Genomic DNA, 23,011 nt, shown 5'->3' on the forward strand with positions numbered 1-23,011 from the left:
CACTGATCAAATAAGACTTTGGCGGGACAAAAAATCATTTTGGTGGGCGCTAAAATGCAGGAAAATTCATGCGCGAGTTTCCATTAGACTCGCACGGTAGCCAGGCGTCTCATCAAATGGCGAGCTCAGCTCAGTTGACGCTGTGTGCTTCAAGATTCGGACGCAAGTCCTAAGATTCCAATTGGCCAAGAGAAAAAGTGCTAAGATTCCGATTGGCCCAGAGAAATGTCAATTATAAGAATTATCCAATAATGTTTCGCAATTCTAGCCTGCATGGCAGTTACTGTGAGAAACAATATACACACCCCCCCCCCCCCCCCCCCCCCCGAAAAAAAACTCTCCGGTTCTACGCGATTCACGTAAATGACCCAATTGACCAAGAAAACGGCGATTGTCGCCGAAAAGCGACAAGTTTGCAGGTATGGTCCCGGAACCTCCTCCAACCGACAGAAGCTCGCCGGTTCGCCCGCCAGCTTCGCCGCCCGCTTCACCTGAGTCTCTCACTGCCGGACAGCGGCCGCCGTCTGCTGCCGCTTCCGTCATGGATGACGATTAAGAAGCCGCGTTTATGTGGATGGATGTTCCTGCTACAGGGCTAGCTTTCTTTACGTTACAAGAAAGCTACCCCGCCCCGTTCGCGTGCGTCACTCACCGGCGAAAGGAGGAAAAAGAGTGTTCTAGTTCAACCCCCATTTCTCACACACTTCTCAGTTCCCTCCTAAGTTCAGGCGACTGGAAATGTCAATATTGCAGTGAACGAGCCTGTGGTAATACACGCACGCCTGCAAACGAACGCCGTCACAAGACATGATGACGCTCTCTGGATGGATGTTTTCCTTTAAGGGGCTAGCTTTTCTTTACGTTACAAGAAAGCTACCCCGCCCCATTCGCGTGCGTCACTCACCGGCGAATAGAGGAAAGAGTGTTCTAGTCCCGCCGAGGCCGGACCAACCTCCATTTCTCACTCATTTCTCAGTTCCCTCCTAAGTTCAGGCGACTGGAAATGTCAATATTGCAGTGAACGAGCATGTTGTTTACACGCGCGCCTGCAATTCAACGCCGTCACAAGACAGATGACGCTATCTAACTATGGCGCTCTCGCCCTGCTGACCACCGCCTCCCTCGAGTGAGCTCCGGCCTGAGATTGAGATAAAGCCCGAGGCAAAGTCTTCCTAGCCCGCCTAGGAAAACAACGGTGTTAAAGTCCCGCTGCGGCCAGACTTCCACCAAAACTTCTCGCTCGTTCAGTTCCAGAAAATGTGACTGTTCCAGTGTATTTTGCAGAAACAAGCCGGTACCACAGCCCGTTTGCTTGCACACAAATGCCGTTTTCACGTCGGCCCAGATAAATCTCAAGTGTATTTCTGGTATCCCGGCCACGGCCGATGGTGTTATGAGTGTAGTAAAATGCCCACGCCCAGTGCTCATTCCTACACACAAGCACAGCCCTCGCTGGGGGCTCACAGCCCTTTCAGGGCTCGCACACATGAAATCGACTCATGTCGAGTGTGCATCAAATGTAGTGAATGTGCCCACGACCCAGTGCCCACAAACACTGCACACTGCATGTCTCGCGGTTTCTGTAAAAACTAAACCAACGCACATTGCCAGTGCTCATTTCTACACACAGGCACAGCCCATCCCACAGGGCTCGCACACATAAAATCGACTCATGTCGATTGTGCATTAAATGTTCGGCCACGGTCAATGGTGTTATGAGTGTAGTAAAAATGCCCACTGCCCAGTGCTCATTTCTACACACAGGCACAGCCCGTCCCACAGGGCTCGCGCACATAAATTCGACTCATGTCGATTGTGCATTAAATGTAGTGAATGTGCCCACGACCCAGTGCCCACAAACACTACACACTGCATGTCTTTCGTAAAAACGAGGGTTGCATACGTAATCGAGACGTTCCCTTTTGTAGTCACTCCGAGTTACGTCGGATGACGACGTATGGGGTTCCCAGTCTAATCACGCCACCTCTCGTCTGTCTTCCAGTGCCCTGCGTAAGTCTGAGATCCCTGTCGTGAAGTTAGCACGGACGAAGGTCTCCTACTTAACACAGGAATACCAAGGTGGTATTCCTGTGTTAAGTAGGAGACCTTCGTGTTTCTGTAAAAACGAAACCAACACACATACAGTCAGCTCAGGCCGACGGTGTTTTCAGTGTAGTAAATGTGCCCGCTTCCGCGCCCACATTCACTCACAGACATGACAAGCCCCACGGGGTTTCCCCCGCTCGCTCGCTCTCAGGTATCCGCTATAACAGAGTCAAGCACGGGCAGGCTGCCCGCTGTGATCAGCGCACCCCTCGCCTCGAACGCTGCAAGCACGGCGTCTGTGTTACAGCACACCAAAGCTCTTCGGCCACCACTATGTCACGGCCAGAGCTCAGATCTCATTCAACCCCTAGCTATCCATGCAGATGCATGGGTAAAGCTTCCCGGGGTATCAGAATGGGTGCTGAACATAATACAAAGAGGCTAATCGCTACAGTTCGCTCGACGCCCCCGCCGTTGTGCGGCGCGAATCGAAACCACGGTGGAAAAGGAAGTAGCGCTCGAACCGAAATTGCGAAACTGTTTGAGCAAAGGGGCCATAGAGCCTTTATCTCAAGCTCAGAGTGAAGGGGGTCTGTACAGCAGATATTTTCTGGTACCGAAAAAAGACGGGGGTCTCGGACCCATTCTAGATCTAAGACAGCTGAAAAAAGCGCTTTCAAAACGCCGGTTCAGAATGATCACATTTACATTTACATTTAGTCATTTAGCAGACGCTTTTATCCAAAGCGACTTACAAATTAGGACTAAAATTAAGCGAGTCATCATGAAGAGGCAAAAAACTACAACAACGCAAGAAGTGCTCAAAATACGAAGTTCAGGCATTATTCAGAGTAGCATAAGCACGATAAGTGAGGTTTTAAAGGGAAAGGTTTTTTTGGGGGGGGGTTTGGGTTTTTTTTATGAAGGTAAGTGCTCACGGAAGAGATGGGTTTTCAGCTGTTTTTTGAATGTTGTCATTGATTCTGCATTCCGGATGAGGGTGGGGAGAGTGTTCCACCAGCATGGAACTGTGAATGAGAATGTTCTGGAGAGTGATTTTGTGGCTTTCTGTGATGGAACCACGAGACGTCGCTCGTTGATCGATCGTAGGTGTCTGGTAGGGATGTAGGCTCGTAGGAGTGAGTGAAAGTAGGAGGGAGCTGAGCCTGTGATAGATCTGTAAGCAAGCGTCAGTGCCTTGAATTTGATGCGAGCAGCGATAGGTAGCCAGTGCAGAGAGATGAACAGAGGAGTGACGTGGGCCCTCTTGGGCTCGTTGAAGACAAGACGAGCTGCAGCATTCTGGATCATCTGTAGAGGTTTGGTTGCACATGCTGGAAGTCCGGCCAGAAGAGCATTGCAGTAGTCAAGCCTAGAAATGACCAGGGCCTGGACGAGGAGTTGTGTTGCGTGCTCAGTTAGGAAAGGCCTGATCTTCCTGATGTTGTGAAGTGTGATCACTACCAGGAAAATCCTCTCGCAAATTGCCAAGGGGACTGTTTTGCGTCAATAGATCTCCAAAGATTTCCAAATACAAATAGCGTCATGTCACAGGCGATTTTTGAGATTCGCCTTCGAGGGCCAGGCATATCAGTACACAGTCCTACCGTTTGGCCTGTCCGTAGCACCCCGTACATTCACGTTGTGCATGGACGCGGCCCTCGCTCCCCTGAAACTTCGGGGAATGCGAGTTTTGAACTACTTGGACGATTGGCTGGTTCTGGCTCAGTCTCGTACAGAGCTCATAGAACACAGGACCATATTACTCGAGCATCTCGAGAATCTAGGTCTCAAAGTCAATTGGGCGAAGAGTTCACTGTCTCCCAGTCAGAGAATATCTTTTCTGGGCACAGAACTGGACTCGCTGTCTATGACAGCTCAGCTATCGCCACAAGCTTCTACATATAAACTGCTTGGAAATGATGGCAGTCGACAACACGCTGAGGCGCTTTTGTCCCCAGATAACAGGACACCACGTTCTGGTCCGTTCGGACAACATGTCAGTGGTGGCCTATATAAATCGCCAGGGAGGTATCAGGTCCCGAAACCTTTACAGGCTGACGGAACGCCTCCTGGTCTGGGCTCAGCACAATCTGCTCGCTGAGAGCAGTGCATGTGCCTGGCCACATGAACGTGGGACCAGACAGACTGTCCAGGAAAAATGTTCCAGCAGGAGAATGGTCCCTACATCCGCAGACAGTCCAACTGCTGTGGGAGATGTTCGGCAGAGCGGAAGTAGACCTGTTCGCGTCTCAAGAAAACGCTCACTGTCTGAAATTTTTCTCCAAGAGCGAGGATGCGCTGGCCCACGCCTGGCCCCACTGCCCGCTCTATGCTTTTCCCCCCGTCACGCTCCTACCTCAGGTATTAGAGCGGATCAGGGAAAGCGGACGCTCAGTGCTACTAGTAGCTCTGTTCTGGAAAAACCAGGCTTGGTTCCCAGTCCTGATGCAGCTGGCAAGCACTGCCCCATGGCCGATACCAGTGAGGAGGGACCTCCTCTCTTAGGCCAAGGGCTCGATTTGGCATCCTCGACCGGAGCTTTGGTCCCTACATGCGTGGGCCATCAATGGGTACCCGCTGACCTCCCGAAGGGAGTGTTAGACACGATCACGCAGGCTAGAGCCCCCTCTACGAGGCGGCTCTATTCCTCAAAATGGTCTGTGTTCTCTAGCTGGTGCACAGCCCGTGGCACGTCGCCCCCAGACTATGGGGTGGCGGATGTTCTCTCCTTCCTGCAAGAGCTACTAGATAAGGGCAGATCCCCATCCACGCTCAAGGTTTACGTGGCAGCTATAGCAGCGTTTACTAAACCAACGCTTGGCCAGTCACTTGGAAGGAACGATCTGGTCATTCGCTTCCTTAGAGGAGCAAAGAGGTTAAATCCTCCCAGACCTCCCTCAGTTCCCACATGGGACCTTTCTACGGTCTTGGAGGCCATGAAAGGTGCCCCATTCGAGCCGATCCAATCTATGGATATCAAACACTTGTCTTTCAAGACAGCGTTTCTCCTGGCTCTCGCTTCAGTGAAGCGTGTAGGGGACTTACAAGCGCTTTCAGTGAGCGCGACATGTATGGAGTTTGGGCCAAATTACTCGAAAGTCATACTCAAACCGAGGCACAGGTACATCCCTAAATCCCTCAACACACCGTTCAGGTCTCAGGTGATATCCCTGTCGATCCTGCCGGTCTCTAACGAGAAGGACGCCAGCTTACTTTGCCCGGTCAGGGCATTAAGGGTCTCGCTCGTCTGCCTTCAGACAGACAGAGCAGCTCTTTGTTTCGTTCAGCGGACGCTCTAAGGGGCTAGCCGTGATGAAACAGTGCCTATCCAGATGGATAGTTGATGCCATTGCGCTGGCTTACGCCTCTAAGGGCCTGCAGTGCCTGTTAGGTGTTAGAGTGCACTCCACAAGAGGCATGGCCTCGTCGTGGGCTTGGTCTAGTGGGATTGCCTTGCAAGATATCTGTATGGCGGCAGGCTGGGCCTCCCCGTCTATATTTATAAGGTTTTATAACCTAGAGGTTCCCGCTTTGCAGGCTAAGCTGCTTTCGGTCTAATAAGTCGGTACTGTCGGCCCCGATGTTTTTGGCCCAGAGTACTGAATCCGCTTGAGCAACGCTCGCTGATCGATCGCGCAGCTCTGTGGGCAGTGTGTAAGACCCATGATATTCATCATACCAGGCCGAGTTTTCGCCCTGGCTGTTTGAAACACTATCATTATAATTGCTCCTTATAGGATGCTATCTATTACAGGAATGATGCTACTCTAGCCTCTCTTCCTGGACTCTCTGTGAGTCCCTGATGATCATGTGCTATATGAGCCCCGGGCACCTGCCCTCGGGACTTTGGCACTGGATCTCAGCATGCACAGCGTTTTATACTGTGTTCCCCATAGCGTAAGATATTACGCAGTACGAGAGAACCTCTCGTAAGAGAACGTACTCGATTACTAACGTAACCTCGGTTCTCTCTAGAGAGGGAACGAGTACTGCGTATCTTGCCGTGCCTGCAACACGCTCTAGTTCGCTCCGGCGATGAAAAACCAGCTAAACCAGCCTGTCGATGCTATATTTATAGCCCAAGGCCACGCCCATCTCGGCGGGACATGGCGCAGTGTGATCTGGATCTCCATTGGATCTGGCGTCACGATAGGACCTTTTCGATAGGCTGCTGCAGTTGCCGCAGGGCAGCCAATAGGCGTGCGAGCTGCCTCGCCTATGTCTGCATGCTGCCGCAACGCGTTTTACATTATTCCAAAGTTAAGGATAATTTTTGGCTTCAATATCTCGTGGAAAAGAAATTTCCCCATAGCGTAAGATATTACGCAGTACTCGTTCCCTCTCTAGAGAGAACCGAGGTTACGTCAGTAACCGAGTACGTTTTAAATAATTTAATTCACTTAATTTGAAAATGTTATGTATTTAACCACAATAAAATTAATCAATGACAATATTGTCATGCTACGTTTTTATGTTGCCATCAATTTGCATTTACTGATCCCCTTAACAAAAATAATAATAATAAAAAACTTTAAATTTTAACATACCTTGGAGATACTTTAAATAAGACAAAGCCCAAATCAACATAACAGGTCTCAGAATATACAGAGCAGAGCAAGTGACAGTCTCATGGAGAAATCCTGGAACAGAATATTCATTGACGGGTATTAAACAATATCGATCAAATAAAACAATTTAAGTCCCATCACAACAAATTTTTTTGTAATTTTGTACAAAATTACAAAAAAAGACTAATAAAATCTGCCACATGCTTTATAGTGCTATATTTAAACTCCTAAACTCACCTTCAGTGAGACCCCAGAGGATGAAGGCGAAGAACATACAGACATTTGGAAAAAAGACCAGAGAAAGCTGAAGATTCCAGATTGTTCTGCTGTTGACTGGAGAGAAGATGCAGAATAATCAGTTAAACGAGCAAAACACTGTGACAGTTTTTTGTGACAGCAGACTCAAGATTAATACAGTTAACTAATAGAGTTTTATTAATACAAGATTAATACAATTAATAATAATTCAGATTAATAATTAATATTAATATTAATATTAATACATGATTAATACAGTTAATCACAAGAAATAGAAAGGTTTTCCTTCCAAACACACCTGTGTTTTTTGATCTGCAGTAGATCAGACAGCAGAGCAGAAGTACAGCTCCAAATCCAGCAACAGAACAGACAAACAACACAGTTTTGTGCCAAGAAGAGAAACCTGTGAAACACAGACATCAGTCATAACATTTACAACTGCACTCACTGTAAAACCAAACAAGTTAAGCTAACTCATTTCATTTGAGGACACTGATTACCTCAATTCAATTGAGTTTAAAAAAACCAATAGTTATGAGTACTCTGAACTTATTTTAATCGAGTGCGGTTAAAGGATATTTCTTAATACACAAACTTTAAACTGCATTCAAATACTTTATATAGCTGAAACTTCACTATATTCAGTAAAAACAGTGCAATTTCAAACTTTAAATGAACTCAGAGCTGAGAAGTTTGTGCACAAACTGTTTGTAAAATCCTTCATATTCTCTGATGGTCACATTAGACACTGAATGAGATCTGTGAATCAGGTCACTAAATGATGATTGTCATCATCAATACTTAACCATAAACACCTTATCATATTTTGTCCTGATTTTTGTGCCATAACAAAAGTGTTTTATAAACACACGGTTACAGCAGACAGAGAAAAACTTATGTGCAAGGGTCAAGAACTAAAGCAACCGTTGATGTCCATCATGGTAACCTTAAACAAAACTCAAATCATCAACATCTAAACCTTTGTTAATTCCCATAAGAACTAGACGTCTGACAGAAATAAAGTGAATCAGGGCTGCGTTTCCCGAACAACAACGTAACTCGCTGCTTAACTACCATAGTACGATGCATCGTTGAAGAAATCAACTAGCTAGTCACGACTGTTTCCCGAAACCATATTGTTGCAAAGTGGTCTTTGAACCACGTTGGTTTATGACGTCGCGCATGTGGAGTAATAACTTATTTTAATGAATCTGTTTGAGATCGAATTAACGCAAGATGTTTTGCTATAAATTACAGACATGGCATCTGAGGACTTTTTCATTTTTCTCAGTTATTTTGCTTTATTTCCAGATTCAATCATAGGCTCGTTCTTACATAGTAGAGCACGTTCGCACATGCGCATGCGTCTTCAAAAACAGCGCTTTAAATCTCTTGACAAAGTAAAAGATGTAAATGACATTTGTATGTACACTGTAAAAAAAAATCCCGTAAAAAAACGGTAAATCTCTGGCAGCAAAGTTTCCAGACGGGTTCCGTTAAATTACAGCAAATAACCATTTCACAAAATTACAGGCAAAAACCGTAAAAATACAGAATTGACTTTACGGTCAAAATTAATTAAATTACAGTACATTACTGTTAATAATGGCTTATTAAACCGTGGAAAAACAGATAAATTATGTCAAATTACATAAAAAGAACATTTAACTTTAAGGTTAAACTGTAAATTTAGGGGTTTATAAATTTAATTTATAATAATGCTGTCTATCTACAGTAATTATCTTTTAATATATAGTTTTTCTGTGTAAAATAACTATGAAGTTATGTATAAAAATGTAATAAGTACATAAATTCAAGTACAAAGTTTGTATATTTACAGTTTTATTTTTTTGCAGATCCAGTTTCACAACTTTGACCAATCTCTAATTAAGTACTTAATAATAGCAAATGTACAGTCAATGTCTGTTAAATTAACTAAACGTACAAGTACGGAATACCTGCACATTTACAGTATTACTCATTAAACAAACACTGAACATCAAGATACGTGAATGATAGGAAATACAGGCTTAGTATATCATTTAGAACATGTAAAAATATCCACATTAAAAGACAATTGCTGTATGCCTTTATACTCTAATATAACTTATTTCAAATATTTACAATTACATTTTATCCAAAGTGACTTAAAATTAAGAGAACAATAGAAGCAACAAGTGCAGCGACAAGTCCCAGTTAGTGTAGCACAGTACACAAGTTCATTTATTTATTATTAAAACAAAGATTTAGTATTATTGGGTCAAGTGTTTATGAAAAGATGGATCTTTAGAAGTTTCTTGAAAATGTGTTGAGTTGGGCAGGTCATCCCACCAGCAGGGAACAGTCCAGGGAAAGGTCAGTGAAAGTGATTTTGTGTCTCTTTGGGATGATGGCACCACAAGGCGCCGTTCACTTGCAGAACACAAGCTTCTGGAGACACATAGATCTGAAGCAGTGAGTTTAGGTCTTGCTGCAGCATCTGGATCAGTTGCAGAGGTTTGACTGATGCTGGAAGAGCTGCCAGGAGAGCATTACAATAGTCCAGTCTGGATAGAACAAGAGCTAAGACAAGGAGTTGTGTGGCTCCGATAGGAAGGGCCAGATCTTTCTGATGTTGTATAAGGCAAATCAGCAGGGTCGCATGGTTTGGCTGAAACCATAAGCAGTTCTGTCTTGGCAAGGTTGAGTTGAAGGTGAAGGAAGAATTTTCCATCAGGTAGGCTGAGATGCGAGCAGCAACCGTCAGATCCTCTGGCTGGAATGAAAGGTAGAGATATGTGTCATTAAGTGATAGGAAAAGTCATGTTTCTAAATGACAGAGCCTAGTTACACTACAAAAAATAAATAAAAAAATTATAATAAATAAATAGATGGGTGGAATCTAACACAATCGTGGTCTTACTGTAGTAAAACCAAACCTTGTGCAGCTCCAGTGGCCTCACAAGGATCAAATGAATATTCACATGGGAAAATACAGTATAAAACAAATTAAATGTTCTGCCACTTTTAGTGCAATCATATGGAATCAGAAGACTCGGCCATTGTAGACTTCCCATACCTTGTTTGCCATGATCATTCTGCTTTCCACTTGACCTGAAATCACAAAAAAACAAAAACAATTTTTTACAACTCAGAATTACATTTACACATGTCAGAATATGTTCCACTGGGACAATGCAAAACCTCAACTGACTATGATCTGGAAGCTGAGCAGGAAAGGCTAACAGTGATGTTTTGAGCTGAGACACCTAACGTTAGGGGTGTAACTGTCTGTTCATCTGGATCAATGCAATTTTCATAACCAATGATCAAAAGTATCCTATGAAAAAGGCTACTATGATGACCCCAGGTTATCCAAAATGTAGATAAGTTCATTTCTTCATCAGAACACAAACATTCTATCAACTTTTATTTTATAAGCCTAAGCATTCTATAGCTAACGTTACGTGTTGGCAAGCAGATGCAGCCAGAATATGCAATTTATCATGTTGGGTTCATATTCTAGTCTCATGTGCTTTCCTGTAACAAGCACAGTATTTAGGCTACTGAATTCGTTTTCTTAACAGTCTTGATAGCCACGTTAACCCTTACGAAAATTAACTATGGTTTAACCACAAAGAAAAAACTAAAAAACAAACAAACATGGTAGGCCTATTTGTAGTATAACTGTGGTTATTAAAAATGGTAATAAAAATCTGCCAAAGACGTGGTTACTATAATTTTACTATAATTAAAACCAAGGATATTTTTAAGAGAAGAGTTTTCAGCTTCCAGACAGTGTTTCAAAATGCCCCGCCATTTAAGAGATTGATTTACTGACAGATAGGCCTACTATCGCGTATTAACGAAGATTTTTTAGACAATTAAACGGACTTTGATATGTAGCCTATAACATGTCTACGAAAGCTCGTTTTAGGTCTTTTGAGTTGTGGGTTCAACTGATCTTTCTTAAAACAGATGGAAAATGTAAAGACGCATGCTAACGTTACATTTTCAGTGTTTTGGCCTCCAGCTCTCGCCAGTTAACTGAACATAATTTAAGAATGCTAACGTTAGCTTGAAAACTGTAAACTTAACACAAATGTAATATAAAATATCGTTCACATGTAACTTAGTATAATGAGACTCTTACCTCAGCCGGTGATCGGTTGGCATGATGTCCGCTGTGACGAACAAGGCTCACTGAAAAGGGCGTTATTTCGAAGAATCCAAACGGACTGACTGACGAGCTCCTGCTCACGGCTGCTCTTGATGAATACGATTGCTTTGAACCACTGTTGATCTCACAATCCACTTCACGAGAGTAGACTGAATTCAAATCTCCCGCTTGCCCAAACTCGACGGATCAGCTAACGTTAACCGTTGTGGGCGGGAGTAAACAGCGGAAATGAATTTGAATCTGCGTCATCGCGCGCGCGCACTCAAACACACACACACACACACACACACACACACACACACACACACAAAGCCCTGAATGTGAAGCAACATAGATTTGGAAAAATATTTATAAAATATACATGAAATTATGGGAGAATAAGACTGTTTATTATTATACTTTACTATACTAGATTATTATACTGAGAATAATAATGATCAAAATGAGTATAAAATAAAATGTGAAATAAAAAATAATTCAGGCCTACTGTAGTCTATGTAGGGTACTGTTTGTACAAATCACAGTCTATGGTACAAATACTTTTATTTAACCTTAAAAAAAACCTCACTTTAACCCCCACATGCTTAATAATCTGTCTGTAAGGAAAACATATTGAATAGATGCTGATTTCCGCAGTTTTACCTTCTTTTCTTTGTTTTCTAATTTCACAGAAAAAATCTGTAAAATATTACTTAATTTCTGTAAAATTACACATAACTCTGTAAAAATACAGACAAGTTCCTTTTAAAAAACGTAAAATTGCTGTAAAACTAAAATACAAGCAATTACCTGTAAATTTAACAATGGACCTTTAAATTACAGCAAATGCCTTTTATTTTACAGATATTTGCTGTATAATGGCAAAACGGTAAAATTCTGTAAAAAAATACAGACAATTACCTGTAAAATTACACTTTTTTTTTACAGTGTATTCTAAATAAAAGACACAGGTTGTACTGAATGTCAGCTTGCTTATTTTAGTCAGTTAGTTCTTGTGTTTCTGCTCGTTTTTTTCTGTTCTCTTCTTTTCTTCAATGATTCTGCTTGTTAACAGCAGGTGTTCATCACTAATGCTCAATCATCTTAATTATCCAATTATAATCCAATTATCATGCTGGGATCTAGAAATGTTCGATAACTCATTCAGTTTGAGTTCTGTTTCAGTCATTGTGTCATAACTTTCAGTAAAATTTGAGTGCAGAACTCAATTTTATTTATTACATATAACTGTTAAATTTTACAGTGTAATGACACTTTTATGGCATTGCGATCCCATGCTAATTTACCCAGCTATTAAATTAAATCTGACTACAAGTGTACAAAAAGTTAGATACTTTTCGCTCCAAGTGTAAATAAAATACCATCTTGTTTACAATAGCCTTTGAAGAAGGTTGGTGTTAACAGACTGCATTATTTATTTTGCCATGTTTTGTCGACTCACCCAGTTGCTCCAGTACTACAGTTGCATTGGCTGAAAGTACTCCAGCAAACACTTCACACATGTAAACTCCTTTGTCCTCAGTTCTGACACTCTTCAGTCTGAGAGAGAAGTTTCCTTTGGGGATTTCATCAGTGAAGAACTCAACTCTGTCTGTGTATTGTTCATCTGATGAACCCTGTAAAACCTCATTGTTTTGATAAAGCAGAACCGGAATATCTTCATCTGTTCTTTTCCATGAAACCTCTTCAATGTGTTCAGGTTTGATGTGAGAGTCTACAGAGCAGTATAGAGTGACGTCCTCACCATCATACGCAGATATGGAGTGACTCGATCCTGATACCAGCAGACGCTCTGAAAGAATAATGGTTTAAACATAAAATACATAAAATGCCATTTGATTGAAATTTTCACACAATTCAAGTGTCTCTCACTCACCAACATCTTTTATTTGAACCACAGTCTCTCCAGAATCCTGCCGACTGTAAACTTTACATGTGTAATTTCCCTCATCTTTAGCTGTCAGATTGTCCAGACGGAGCGAGAAGTTTCCATGTTGAATCTGATCAGTAAAGAAATGAGCTCTATCATGATAATCCTGCTGCTGGACCTCTGGTCGACTCTCACCATCAAGAAACAAATGAACCTGTGTCTCTGAGTCTGTTTTTCTCCATTCCACCTCCAGATCTTTCACTGGTAAAGGTTCATCAACATAACAGGGCAAAACCACTGAAGATCCCAGAGGAGCAACCAGAGGATCAGCTGGACCATGCACAGTGAAGCCTAGAGAAATAATAGAGAAACTGACAGCTTTAATAAACGAGAAAGAAATACTCGAAGGCTATTTTGCGTATCAACGTAAAGTGATCATACGTACCATCAGCGAATACCAGGAGTATTGCTATTACAATAAACATAATGTACATCGTTTACACATGAAAAAGAGCTATAATAAAATCATAATTTTATCATGACCATAAGAGTTTTTGTCCGCAGTCTTTCACACTAGGCCACGTCTAAACATTCGCTTTCGCTTTTAGCTTACTTTCGCTTTCTTAAATTATGCGCGCGTCAGATTCAGGGCGTCACTTTCGGTTGGCTCTTTAGTGGTTTCTGCTATATTTGAACAATAACAACTACACACACAAATAAACGGTAATATGAATGAATGCGTGTTTAACAGACACAGCTAAGTTCCTCTTGTTGTTTCTGTATATCCAGCTTTCAAATTTAGACGTCGATATTTTACAAACATATACAAATTTGGTTCGATTAGTGTAATGTGGGACACTGACTAAAACGGGACACCTAAACTTCAGTGCAGTTATCTCTTAACATTCAAATTTAAATCCGTTCAATAAAACAATGTTCTAAATTGTTTGTGATGTATTGTACATACATCATTTGTACATTACAATAATATTGTTAAAATGTGTTAAGAATATTTTTTTATTTAAAGCAAATGTGCATTAAGAAAGTTAAATGGCATACATGTATTTTTGTTAAAATGTTGGGCTTATAATGCAGCAATATTATTTGTTTAAGATCAGGTACAAAACTTTGGACTAAGGGACAATGGCATACATAATGGACTTGCAATGTTTTTTTTTTGTTTTTTTTACATTACAATTTGCTTAATGCATGCTTTTGAAAATACATGTCCTAAACTCCATGTGAAGAGTAGCCTATAGAAGCTAACAAGTTAATAGTTTTTAAGACATTTCATGTTCCAAAGTTTAATTTATTTTAATATTTGACTTCCATTGCATGGTTATTATTGTTGCTGACAAAAATCTGAAATATTTTTAATAAATCCTTTAAATAGTATACAATTTCTGTGTTATATATTTGCAAGCTATCCCACATTAAAACCCATAATTAACTGCTTAGAGCTGAATATTTGTAGTATTTTATCCCTTTTTTTTATTCTTTTTTTTAATAAAACTATTTTAATAATTTTGTATTTATTTTGCTAAAATAGCAGCTGACACTTTTCTTAAAAGTTAGGCTACTTTACAAGCAATGTCTGTTATAACACGAGCTGTTCATCACAATCTCTTCCTCAAAACTCATGTAATGTATTTTTTATTTTTATTTTTTTTATTATTAAATCTGCGACGCTGGGGGGCAGCATAAGCACATTTACCCCTCAGTCTCTTTAGTGTACATAACTATTATTTACACTGAAAAAAAAAAAAAAAAAAAACAGTATATAGCTACTATGAATACAAAATAGACAAATTTTAAAATGCATATTTTGTGTTTTATCTGACTCAGTGACATTATTTTACTCAGGTAATATTTTAGGATTCCTCATTTAAGGTCCTCTCACACCACCGCGTCACAGTGAGTTTACCTACTGATCTGAGATCTGTGCTAGTATTTGTCCTCTAATGGTGAATTTCTGATTTTGTGCAGCGATGTTTGTGATGACAGTCCATCTAGTTGTATAGGTTGTGTGGTTCTGTCATATGAGCACACTGTGACACACTGAAACCCTTTAAAGCTGATTATTTAATTGTTCTTGTTTTTCCCCTCCATAGAGGGCAGAGTAGTCTCAAAAAATAAGTTGTCTCGAGAGCAGTGTGTGGTGAAGGGAGTTCTCTTACGAGAGTCCTCTCGTACTGCGTTTTTGTAAAAACGCTACGGGAAAAGTCTCTTTTCACGAAATACTGAAGCAAAAAATTATCCTTAATTTTCATACATGTAAAGCGCGTTGCGGCAGTGCTTAGCTATGGCGAGACGGCTTGCTCGCTCATTGGCTGCTCTGCAGCAACTGCATAAGCCTATCGAGCGAGGCCTGAGGTGACGTCAGGCCAATGAGGACGCTTCGCGCCCTCCTAGCCATTTCCCGCCGAGACGGGTGTGGCTAACCTCTATATAAGGAGCTCGAGAAGGCTGATTCACTTGATTTTTCATCTCTTTAGCGAAGCTCTCACATCGCTGGATCACGAGGAAGCAAGCGTCGTTTGAGGCAAGCACTTCAGCGGGACGAGCCACTCGAAGCTGCTGGCAACGCCGCCTTCTACAGCCGTACCTGCTGCGCTTTCCGGCGCTATATCCTTTCATTACTCTGTTCTTGTGTGTGTGTGTGTGTGTGTGTGTGTGTTCGCCCCGCGACACTCACCCCCTAAAAGAGCTGCGTCTTTTTAAAGATGCCTTCGTGTGGCTCGTGCCGAGCCCCACTCTCCCAGGGAGACCGCCACGTCATCTGTGTTTCCTGTTTGGGAGAGGACCATGCAGCGCTCGCGCTCGCTGACGGCGGCTGCCCTCACTGCGAGCTTTTGCCGATGGTGACTCTGCGGACTCGCCTGGCATCCTTCTCAGAGTCTGCATTCCCCGCCGCGCTGCCGCGCCGCAAGAAGCGCCGCTCGCAGCGGGTCCCGGAACCCGCTCCAGCCCGACCAAGCTCGCCGGTTCGCCCGCCTGCTTCACCGGCTTCTCCTGTACCTCTTCCTGATGCTCAGCGCCCGCAGTCTGCCGCCGCTTCATCAGAGGAAGTCGTTTCCGAGGCCGCGTCGGGGGAGAAGGATTCCTGCTCTCTGCTAGCTTCAGGCAGCGAGGACTGGGCGAGCTCTGAGGACCTCGCGCCTCCTGCCCGCAAGCCCACTACGAGAGCCAACATCGAGAAGGAGCTCATGCGAGTACTCGCGCTGGCCGCGGCGAGCCTCGGCCTCGAGTGGTCTGCACCGGAACTCCCCTCTCGTACCCGGCTGGATGGTAGCTTCCTCCCTGGTGAGCGCACTTCTCCGGAATCTAAGCCCGCCCCCTTTCTTCCTGAGCTTCATGAAGAAGTGGCGAAGGCTTGGAATGCGCCCTACTCTGCGCGAACGCGCTCGTCTGTGTCGCCAGCATTTTCCTCCTTGGATAATGCAAAAGACCGAGGCTACCTTTCACTTCCGCCGGTGGAACAGGCGATAGCGACCCACCTTTGCCCGCCCTCTGCTGGACGGCGGACTAAACTGGTGTTGCCTTCTAAAGCCTGCCGCATGACGTCGACGCTGCTCGCGCGAATTTTCTCTGCCGCTGGGCAGGCTGCGTCAGCGCTACACACCATGGCTACGCTGCAGATATTCCAGGGTGATCTCCTCCGTAAGTTGGATGAGATGGGACCTGAAGCTATCTGCATCGCGGATTTGAGGAGCGCTTCGGATCTAACACTCCGCGCTACCAAGTCTGCTGCACAAGCCATGGGAAGATGTATGGCTTCCGCCACTGTTGCTGAGAGACACCTATGGCTTACGCTCACGGAGATGGCTGATTCCGATCGCAACGCGTTTCTCGACGCCCCGCTGTCTTCCGCTGGCCTTTTCGGTTCTTCTCTCTCCGAGTTCGTGGAGAGATTTACCGAAGCCCAGAAAGCGTCTCAAGCCTTCAAGCACTTCCTCCCGAAGCGCTCCGGTTCTGCAGCGAGTCGTGAAAAACAGACTCCGCGGAGTTCTCAGCCTCAGCCCCCGCCTTCTGCCACATCTTCACAGCAGCGACAGCAGCGACAGCAGCACAGCTCTAGGTCCCGCTCTCGCTCTACCAGCCGACGCCCCGCTCAGCGCGGGCCGCGGCCGAGGATTGTGGTAAAGCCGGAAGCCCCGAAGAAGTCCTAGCACTCCTAGGAAAGCGCAGGTGTGTGAGTCCCGCTGCGGCCGGTCTCTCACCCAAGCGCGCCGCTGTTTCAGTCCCAAGACTTGCGACTGTTCCAGCGTTTTCTGCAAGACGCAAGCCCGCACAGTTGCCCGCTTGCCTGCACACAAAAGCCGTTTTCACGGCTACCCAGATATATCCCGAAAAGAGTGTATTTTCTGGTGTCCCGGCCACGGCCGATGGTGCTATAAATGTAGTGTCGATGCCCACTCCTCAGTGCCCATCCCTACACATAAGCACAGCCCTACACTTAGGGTTCGCGCACATAAAATCGATTGCGCTTCAAATATAGTGAAAGTGCCCACTTCCCAGTGCCCACATACACTATGTCTCACAGACCACAGGCTCTCTGTAAAAACAAGACCTGTGTGCGCTCGCTCTGCTCAGGCAGACAGCGCGTCCAAAGCAGTGAATGTGCCCGCGTCCCGCCCACATTTACTCGCAGACATGAGTCCCGCGAGACTCGCTCAGCCCTCCCTCACTCAGTTAAGCACTGTAGTAAGGTCGAGGACGAGCGCTCTGCCCGCTGTAATAAGCGCGCCCCCCGCCTCGAATGCCACAGGCATAACGCCTATGTTATCGCACCCCGAAGCACCTCTGTCACACGGCGAACAGAGCGTGCTTCGCATCCAGCCCTTAGCCAGCCATGCAGTAGCATGGGCAGCGCTTCCAGGGGTTTCGGACTGGGTGCTAGGCATTATAAAGAGAGGCTTCTCGCTACAGTTTTGTCGGCGCCCTCCCCGCTTCACAGCGCGCGTCGAAACTTCGGTGAATTTAGAAGTAGCACACCTACTTCGCGCCGAAATATCAAAACTGATAAGCAAAGGGGCGATAGAGCATGTACCCCTAGCTCAAAGCAAAGGGGGGCTATACAGCAGATACTTTCTAGTTCCCAAAAAGGACGGTGGTATCAGACCCATACTGGATCTAAGACGGCTGAACAAAGCATTAGTGAAACGCAGTTTCAAAATGCTCACGACCAGGAAAATCCTCGCGCATGTTCACCGAGGAGACTGGTTCATGTCGATAGATCTGAAGGACGCGTATTTTCAAATACAAATAGCGTCACATCACAGGCGATACTTGAGATTCGCCTTCGAGGGTCAGACATACCAGTATACAGTCCTGCCGTTCGGCTTGTCCCTGGCACCTCGTACATTTACGAAGTGCATGGACGCAGCGCTCGCTCCTCTCAGACTCAGAGGCATGCGAGTGCTGAACTATTTGGACGACTGGCTGATCCTAGCTCAATCACGATCACAGCTCGTGGAGCACAGAACCATTTTACTCGATCACCTCGAGAATCTTGGTATCACAGTCAATTGGACGAAGAGTTCACTGAACCCCAGTCAAACGATTTCGTTTCTGGGTACCATTCTGGACTCACAGTCTATGACAGAGCGGCTGTCGCCACAGCGCGTGCTGCACATTCAGCGCGCAGCGAGATCTTTCCGCTGCGGCGCGACTACCCCGCTCAGGACGTTTCAAAGGATGCTAGGTCTCATGGCCTCAGCATCACCGGTTCTTCAGCTGGGCTTGCTCCGCATGCGCCCTCTGCAGTTCTGGTTGAAAGCGCGAGTACCGCGCGGAGCGTGGGTGTCCGGCCGGTTACGTCTCAAGGTCAATCAGAGCTGTGTGACAGCCCTAATACCTTGGTTGGCGGGCGACTGGTACCGATCAGGTGTAAGCCTGGGGACTTCCTCGGGAGTGAGGATGGTGTCGACAGACGCATCCACCTCGGGATGGGGAGCGCTGCTCGAGGGCAGAGCGCTCTTCGGCCTGTGGTCGAAACGAGAAAAGCTCCAACACATCAACTGCCTGGAGATGCTGGCAGTGCACAATGCGCTGACGCGTTTTTGTCCCCAAATCAAGGACCAACACGTCGTAGTCCGTTCGGACAACACGGCTGTGGTGTCCTATATAAATCGCCAGGGCGGTCTGAGATCCACATCCCTGTACAGGCTGGCGAAACGCCTCCTAATATGGGCTCAGCACAATTTGCGCTCGCTGAGAGCAGTGCATGTGCCTGGGCTCCAGAATGTGGGCCCAGACAGGCTGTCCAGGAACAACATTCCCCTGGGCGAATGGTCTCTACACCCGCAAACAGTCCTGCTGTTGTGGGAAAGATTCGGCAGAGCGGAGGTGGACCTATTCGCGTCCCGCGAAAACGCTCATTGCCCCGTGTTCTTTTCCAAGAACGACAGCGCGCTGTCCCACATGTGGCCGCGCTGCCCACTTTATGCCTTTCCCCCCGTCTCCCTCCTGCCACAGGTGTTAGAGCGGGTCAAGGAAACGAAATGCTCAGTGCTGCTTGTAGCACCGTTCTGGAAGAACCAAGCATGGTTCCCAGTCCTGATGCAGCTAGCAGACATCGCTCCATGGCCAGTGCCATTGAGGAGAGATCTCCTCTCGCAGGCCAGGGGCTCAATTTGGCACCCACACCCGGAACTGTGGTCCCTTCACGTGTGGGCGCTCAACGGTTATCCGTTGACCTCGCAGAGGGAGTGATAAATACCATCACTCAGGCCAGGGCGCCGTCAACTCTGCGGCTTTATGCCTCGAAGTGGTCGGTTTTCTCCGGCTGGTGTACAGCTCGGAGCCTATCACCTCTCGATTGTGAGGTGACGGAGGTTCTCTCCTTCCTACAGGAGCTGTTGGATAAGGGCAGATCCCCTTCCACGCTCAAAGTTTATGTGGCGGCTATTACAGCGTTTTCTGGAACAACGCTGGGGCAGTCTCTAGGAAGGAACGATTTAGTCATCCGCTTCCTCAGGGGAGCTAGGAGGCTAAATCCTCCCAGACCTCCTTCAGTCCCTATGTGGGACCTTTCTACGGTTTTGGCGGCCATGAAAGGTGCCCCTTTCGAGCCTATCCAATCTATTAGCCTCAAACATTTGTCTTTCAAAACAGTGTTCTTGATGGCTCTCGCTTCGGTGAAGCGCATAGGCGACCTGCACGCGCTCTCTGTGAGCCCAGCGTGCTTAGAGTTTGGACCTAACGACTCTAAGGTCATACTCAAACCTAAGCATGGCTATGTGCCAAAGTCCCTCAACACACCATTTCGGGCTCAGGTTATCTCCCTGTCTGCCCTGCCGGGATCAAGTGAGGAAGGGGACTCAAGTTTTCTTTGCCCCATTAGGGCTCTAAGAGCTTACGTGTCCCGCTCTGCTGTCTTCAGACAGACTGAGCAGCTCTTTGTCTCGTTCAGTGGACGTTCCAAGGGAATGGCTGTGTCGAAACAGAGCTTATCCAGATGGATAGTTGACGCCATAGCGCTGGCTTATACTGCCAAGGGCCTCCAGTGCCCGTTGGGAGTTAGAGCGCACTCCACGAGGGGCGTTGCCTCCTCGTGGGCTTGGTCCAGCGGGATTTCCTTACAGGATATATGTACGGCGGCGGGCTGGGCCTCGCCGTCTACATTTATCAGGTTTTACAACCTAGAGGTTCCCGCCTTGCAGGCTAAGCTACTATCGGTATAGCCGATTCAGCTGTCTAACTAGAACACTGAAATCGCATGCGCAACGCGCTGCCGACTGTCTTATGGGCAGAACTGTGTAAGACCCACATTTCCCACATTTAGTTCAGGTTCCCCTACCCTGTCTATGTGATGTCATATTCGCGTCTGCTGACGCAACCATATAAGGACAGAGGAATCCCCTCTTGTCTCTAGACTCTCTCTGTGAGGTCATGTTTTACGTCTGCGGACGTTACAATATAGGGAATTAAGGTTCCCCTCCCTTAATCCCAGGCTCTTCGTGAGTCTATCTGGTGATTATGCACTGTACACCTGGTTAGCTTCCAGTGATCGGTGTCTTTATCCCAGCACGCACGGCGTTTTACAAGGGGTTCCCGTAGCGTTTTTACAAAAACGCAGTACGAGAGGACTCTCGTAAGAGAACGTACTCGGTTACTAACGTAACCTCGGTTCTCTCTAGAAGAGGGAACGAGTACTGCGTTCTCTGCCGTGCGTACGGTTCACTCTGGTTCGCTTCGGCGATGAAAATCAAGTGAATCAGCCTTCTCGAGCTCCTTATATAGAGGTTAGCCACACCCGTCTCGGCGGGAAATGGCTAGGAGGGCGCGAAGCGTCCTCATTGGCCTGACGTCACCTCAGGCCTCGCTCGATAGGCTTATGCAGTTGCTGCAGAGCAGCCAATGAGCGAGCAAGCCGTCTCGCCATAGCTAAGCACTGCCGCAACGCGCTTTACATGTATGAAAATTAAGGATAATTTTTTGCTTCAGTATTTCGTGAAAAGAGACTTTTCCCGTAGCGTTTTTACAAAAACGCAGTACTCGTTCCCTCTTCTAGAGAGAACCGAGGTTACGTTAGTAACCGAGTACGTTTTTTCTTGCACTGGGTCATTCAGTGTAAAATCAACCACATTTTTAGAAACTTCCCTGGCTCAAATGTTTGATTGTTCAAGTAGGCCTACTTTTTTCTAAAGAAAGACAAACAAATTGTGATGAAAGCCAAAATATTAACCCCCGGTTTCACAGACAAGGCTTAAGTTTAGTTTTACAGCTTCTAGCTGTTTTAGCTAAAAGCTACTTGCACTGGCATATCTTAAGATGTGTCAGTGTCATTGTTTTGTCACAAGATCAAACCAGATGAAAAAAAAAACAAAAAAACACATCTGACATAAAAGTCTACGGGTGAGCGGGCCACAAACTAACACAGGGCTAGTTGTTATACACATGGTTTAAAATTTTCCACAACATGCCAGAATGACGAAACTTAGTGTATAAACTAGTTGCCATATCAACACTATACAGAGAAAAAAATTGTGCCAAAATTAAAAAATCTTTAGATGTCACTGAACATTTATTTAACCATAGCAAAAGTAAATTTCTTACATATGTTAATTTTTCATCTCTGTTTTTTTGTTTATTAAAAATGAGACAAATCTGATATTATTTTAATCTTACACTGAAAAAAATTATACTTTGGATTAACTTTAAAAAATTGATGTAATTTTGTTACAGCAAATTTTTTTTGATTTTCTCAAATTGTATTTATTCATATATGAGATATATATGGCAAAATATGTTTTATACATACATAAACATACATTTCTAAGTCACTATATGGAATTGTTCCAATTTCTAAGTTTCATATATAGCTGTGCATATGTGTGGATTTATGTTTTTAAATGAGCATATTATGATATTTTATATATGACACTTATATGTCAAAATATTTGTTACACATGCATAACCATATATAATATATGAGATAAATGTATATGTGAATATATGGAATTGTTCCAATTTCTAATAGGTTTCATATGTTTTTACTTTATACACTGTAAAAAATTTCTAACCCTCCCAAATCAAAAATGTCAAGTGACCGATAACATCTAAATTTTTCAATTGGCCCAAGTGAAATTCTGTAAATTATAAAATTAAATGTACAGATTTTCACTTGGGCCAATTGAAATTTACAGAATTTCACTTGGGCCAATTGAAAAATTTTGATGTTATCGGTCACTTGAAATTTTTGATTTGGGAGGGTTAGAAATTTTTTACAGTGTATGAGCATATATTACATATATTGATATTTCAAATATGTACATATATTACATTTCCGTATGGGATTGGTAAATTTTTTTAAATTGAGATTTATACATCATCTAAAAGCTGAATGGCCTGTGTATCATCTGATCATTTCATTTCCTATTTGGAATGGAATAACGGGTCGGATCGTTTATTAGTTTTTTCATATAGTTTAATAAACGGAAAATGAGATTTCGGCTCAATTTTCGTTTTTGGTTTACAAATCGGTTTATGGCTTTGATATTTCGTTTGCACATGTGGGCGGCGCTGGAACACCCCTTTCATCTGATTGGCCAAACTGCTTCGTCTTCAATACTGCCAGAATAAGAGTCCTTACGGCACTCAAAT

At 44.6% G+C, this 23,011-nt stretch overlaps 2 protein-coding genes and 1 long non-coding RNA gene across 4 annotated transcripts in view; all 3 read right to left on the reverse strand.

Annotated features, from left to right (window-relative positions):
* LOC311277699 (uncharacterized protein) overlaps nt 1–13,534 on the reverse strand; it is a 55,375-nt gene extending 41,841 nt beyond the window's left edge. The window contains exons 1-6 of one of the 2 annotated variants that reach the window (XR_014625308.1): nt 13,350–13,524; nt 12,911–13,255; nt 12,476–12,826; nt 7,174–7,278; nt 6,855–6,950; nt 6,597–6,689 (exon numbers count right to left, since the gene is read on the reverse strand). Coding sequence is in view for 1 of the 2 variants with exons in the window: in XM_084388083.1 (XP_084244209.1) it covers nt 6,597–6,689; nt 6,855–6,950; nt 7,174–7,278; nt 12,476–12,826; nt 12,911–13,255; nt 13,350–13,398 (1,039 nt within the window). In the remaining variant the exon portion in view is untranslated. Of the gene's footprint in view, nt 1–6,596; nt 6,690–6,854; nt 6,951–7,173; nt 7,279–12,475; nt 12,827–12,910; nt 13,256–13,349 lie in introns of both variants that reach the window. The other variant, XM_084388083.1, reaches the window with a different exon arrangement.
* Nucleotides 1–23,011, reverse strand: part of LOC311277667 (uncharacterized protein) — a 164,367-nt gene that overhangs the window by 98,173 nt on the left and 43,183 nt on the right. The gene's annotated exons all lie outside the window — the stretch shown is intronic.
* Nucleotides 8,728–12,388, reverse strand: LOC311277801. The gene is made up of 3 exons (XR_014625331.1): nt 11,008–12,388; nt 9,934–9,968; nt 8,728–9,630 (listed from the first exon to the last, which is right to left on the reverse strand). It is a non-coding gene; the product is annotated as an uncharacterized lncRNA (long non-coding RNA).

This window comes from Rutilus rutilus, assembly GCF_951802725.1.
Source record: "Rutilus rutilus genome assembly, chromosome: 1".
NCBI lineage: Eukaryota > Metazoa > Chordata > Actinopteri > Cypriniformes > Leuciscidae > Rutilus > Rutilus rutilus.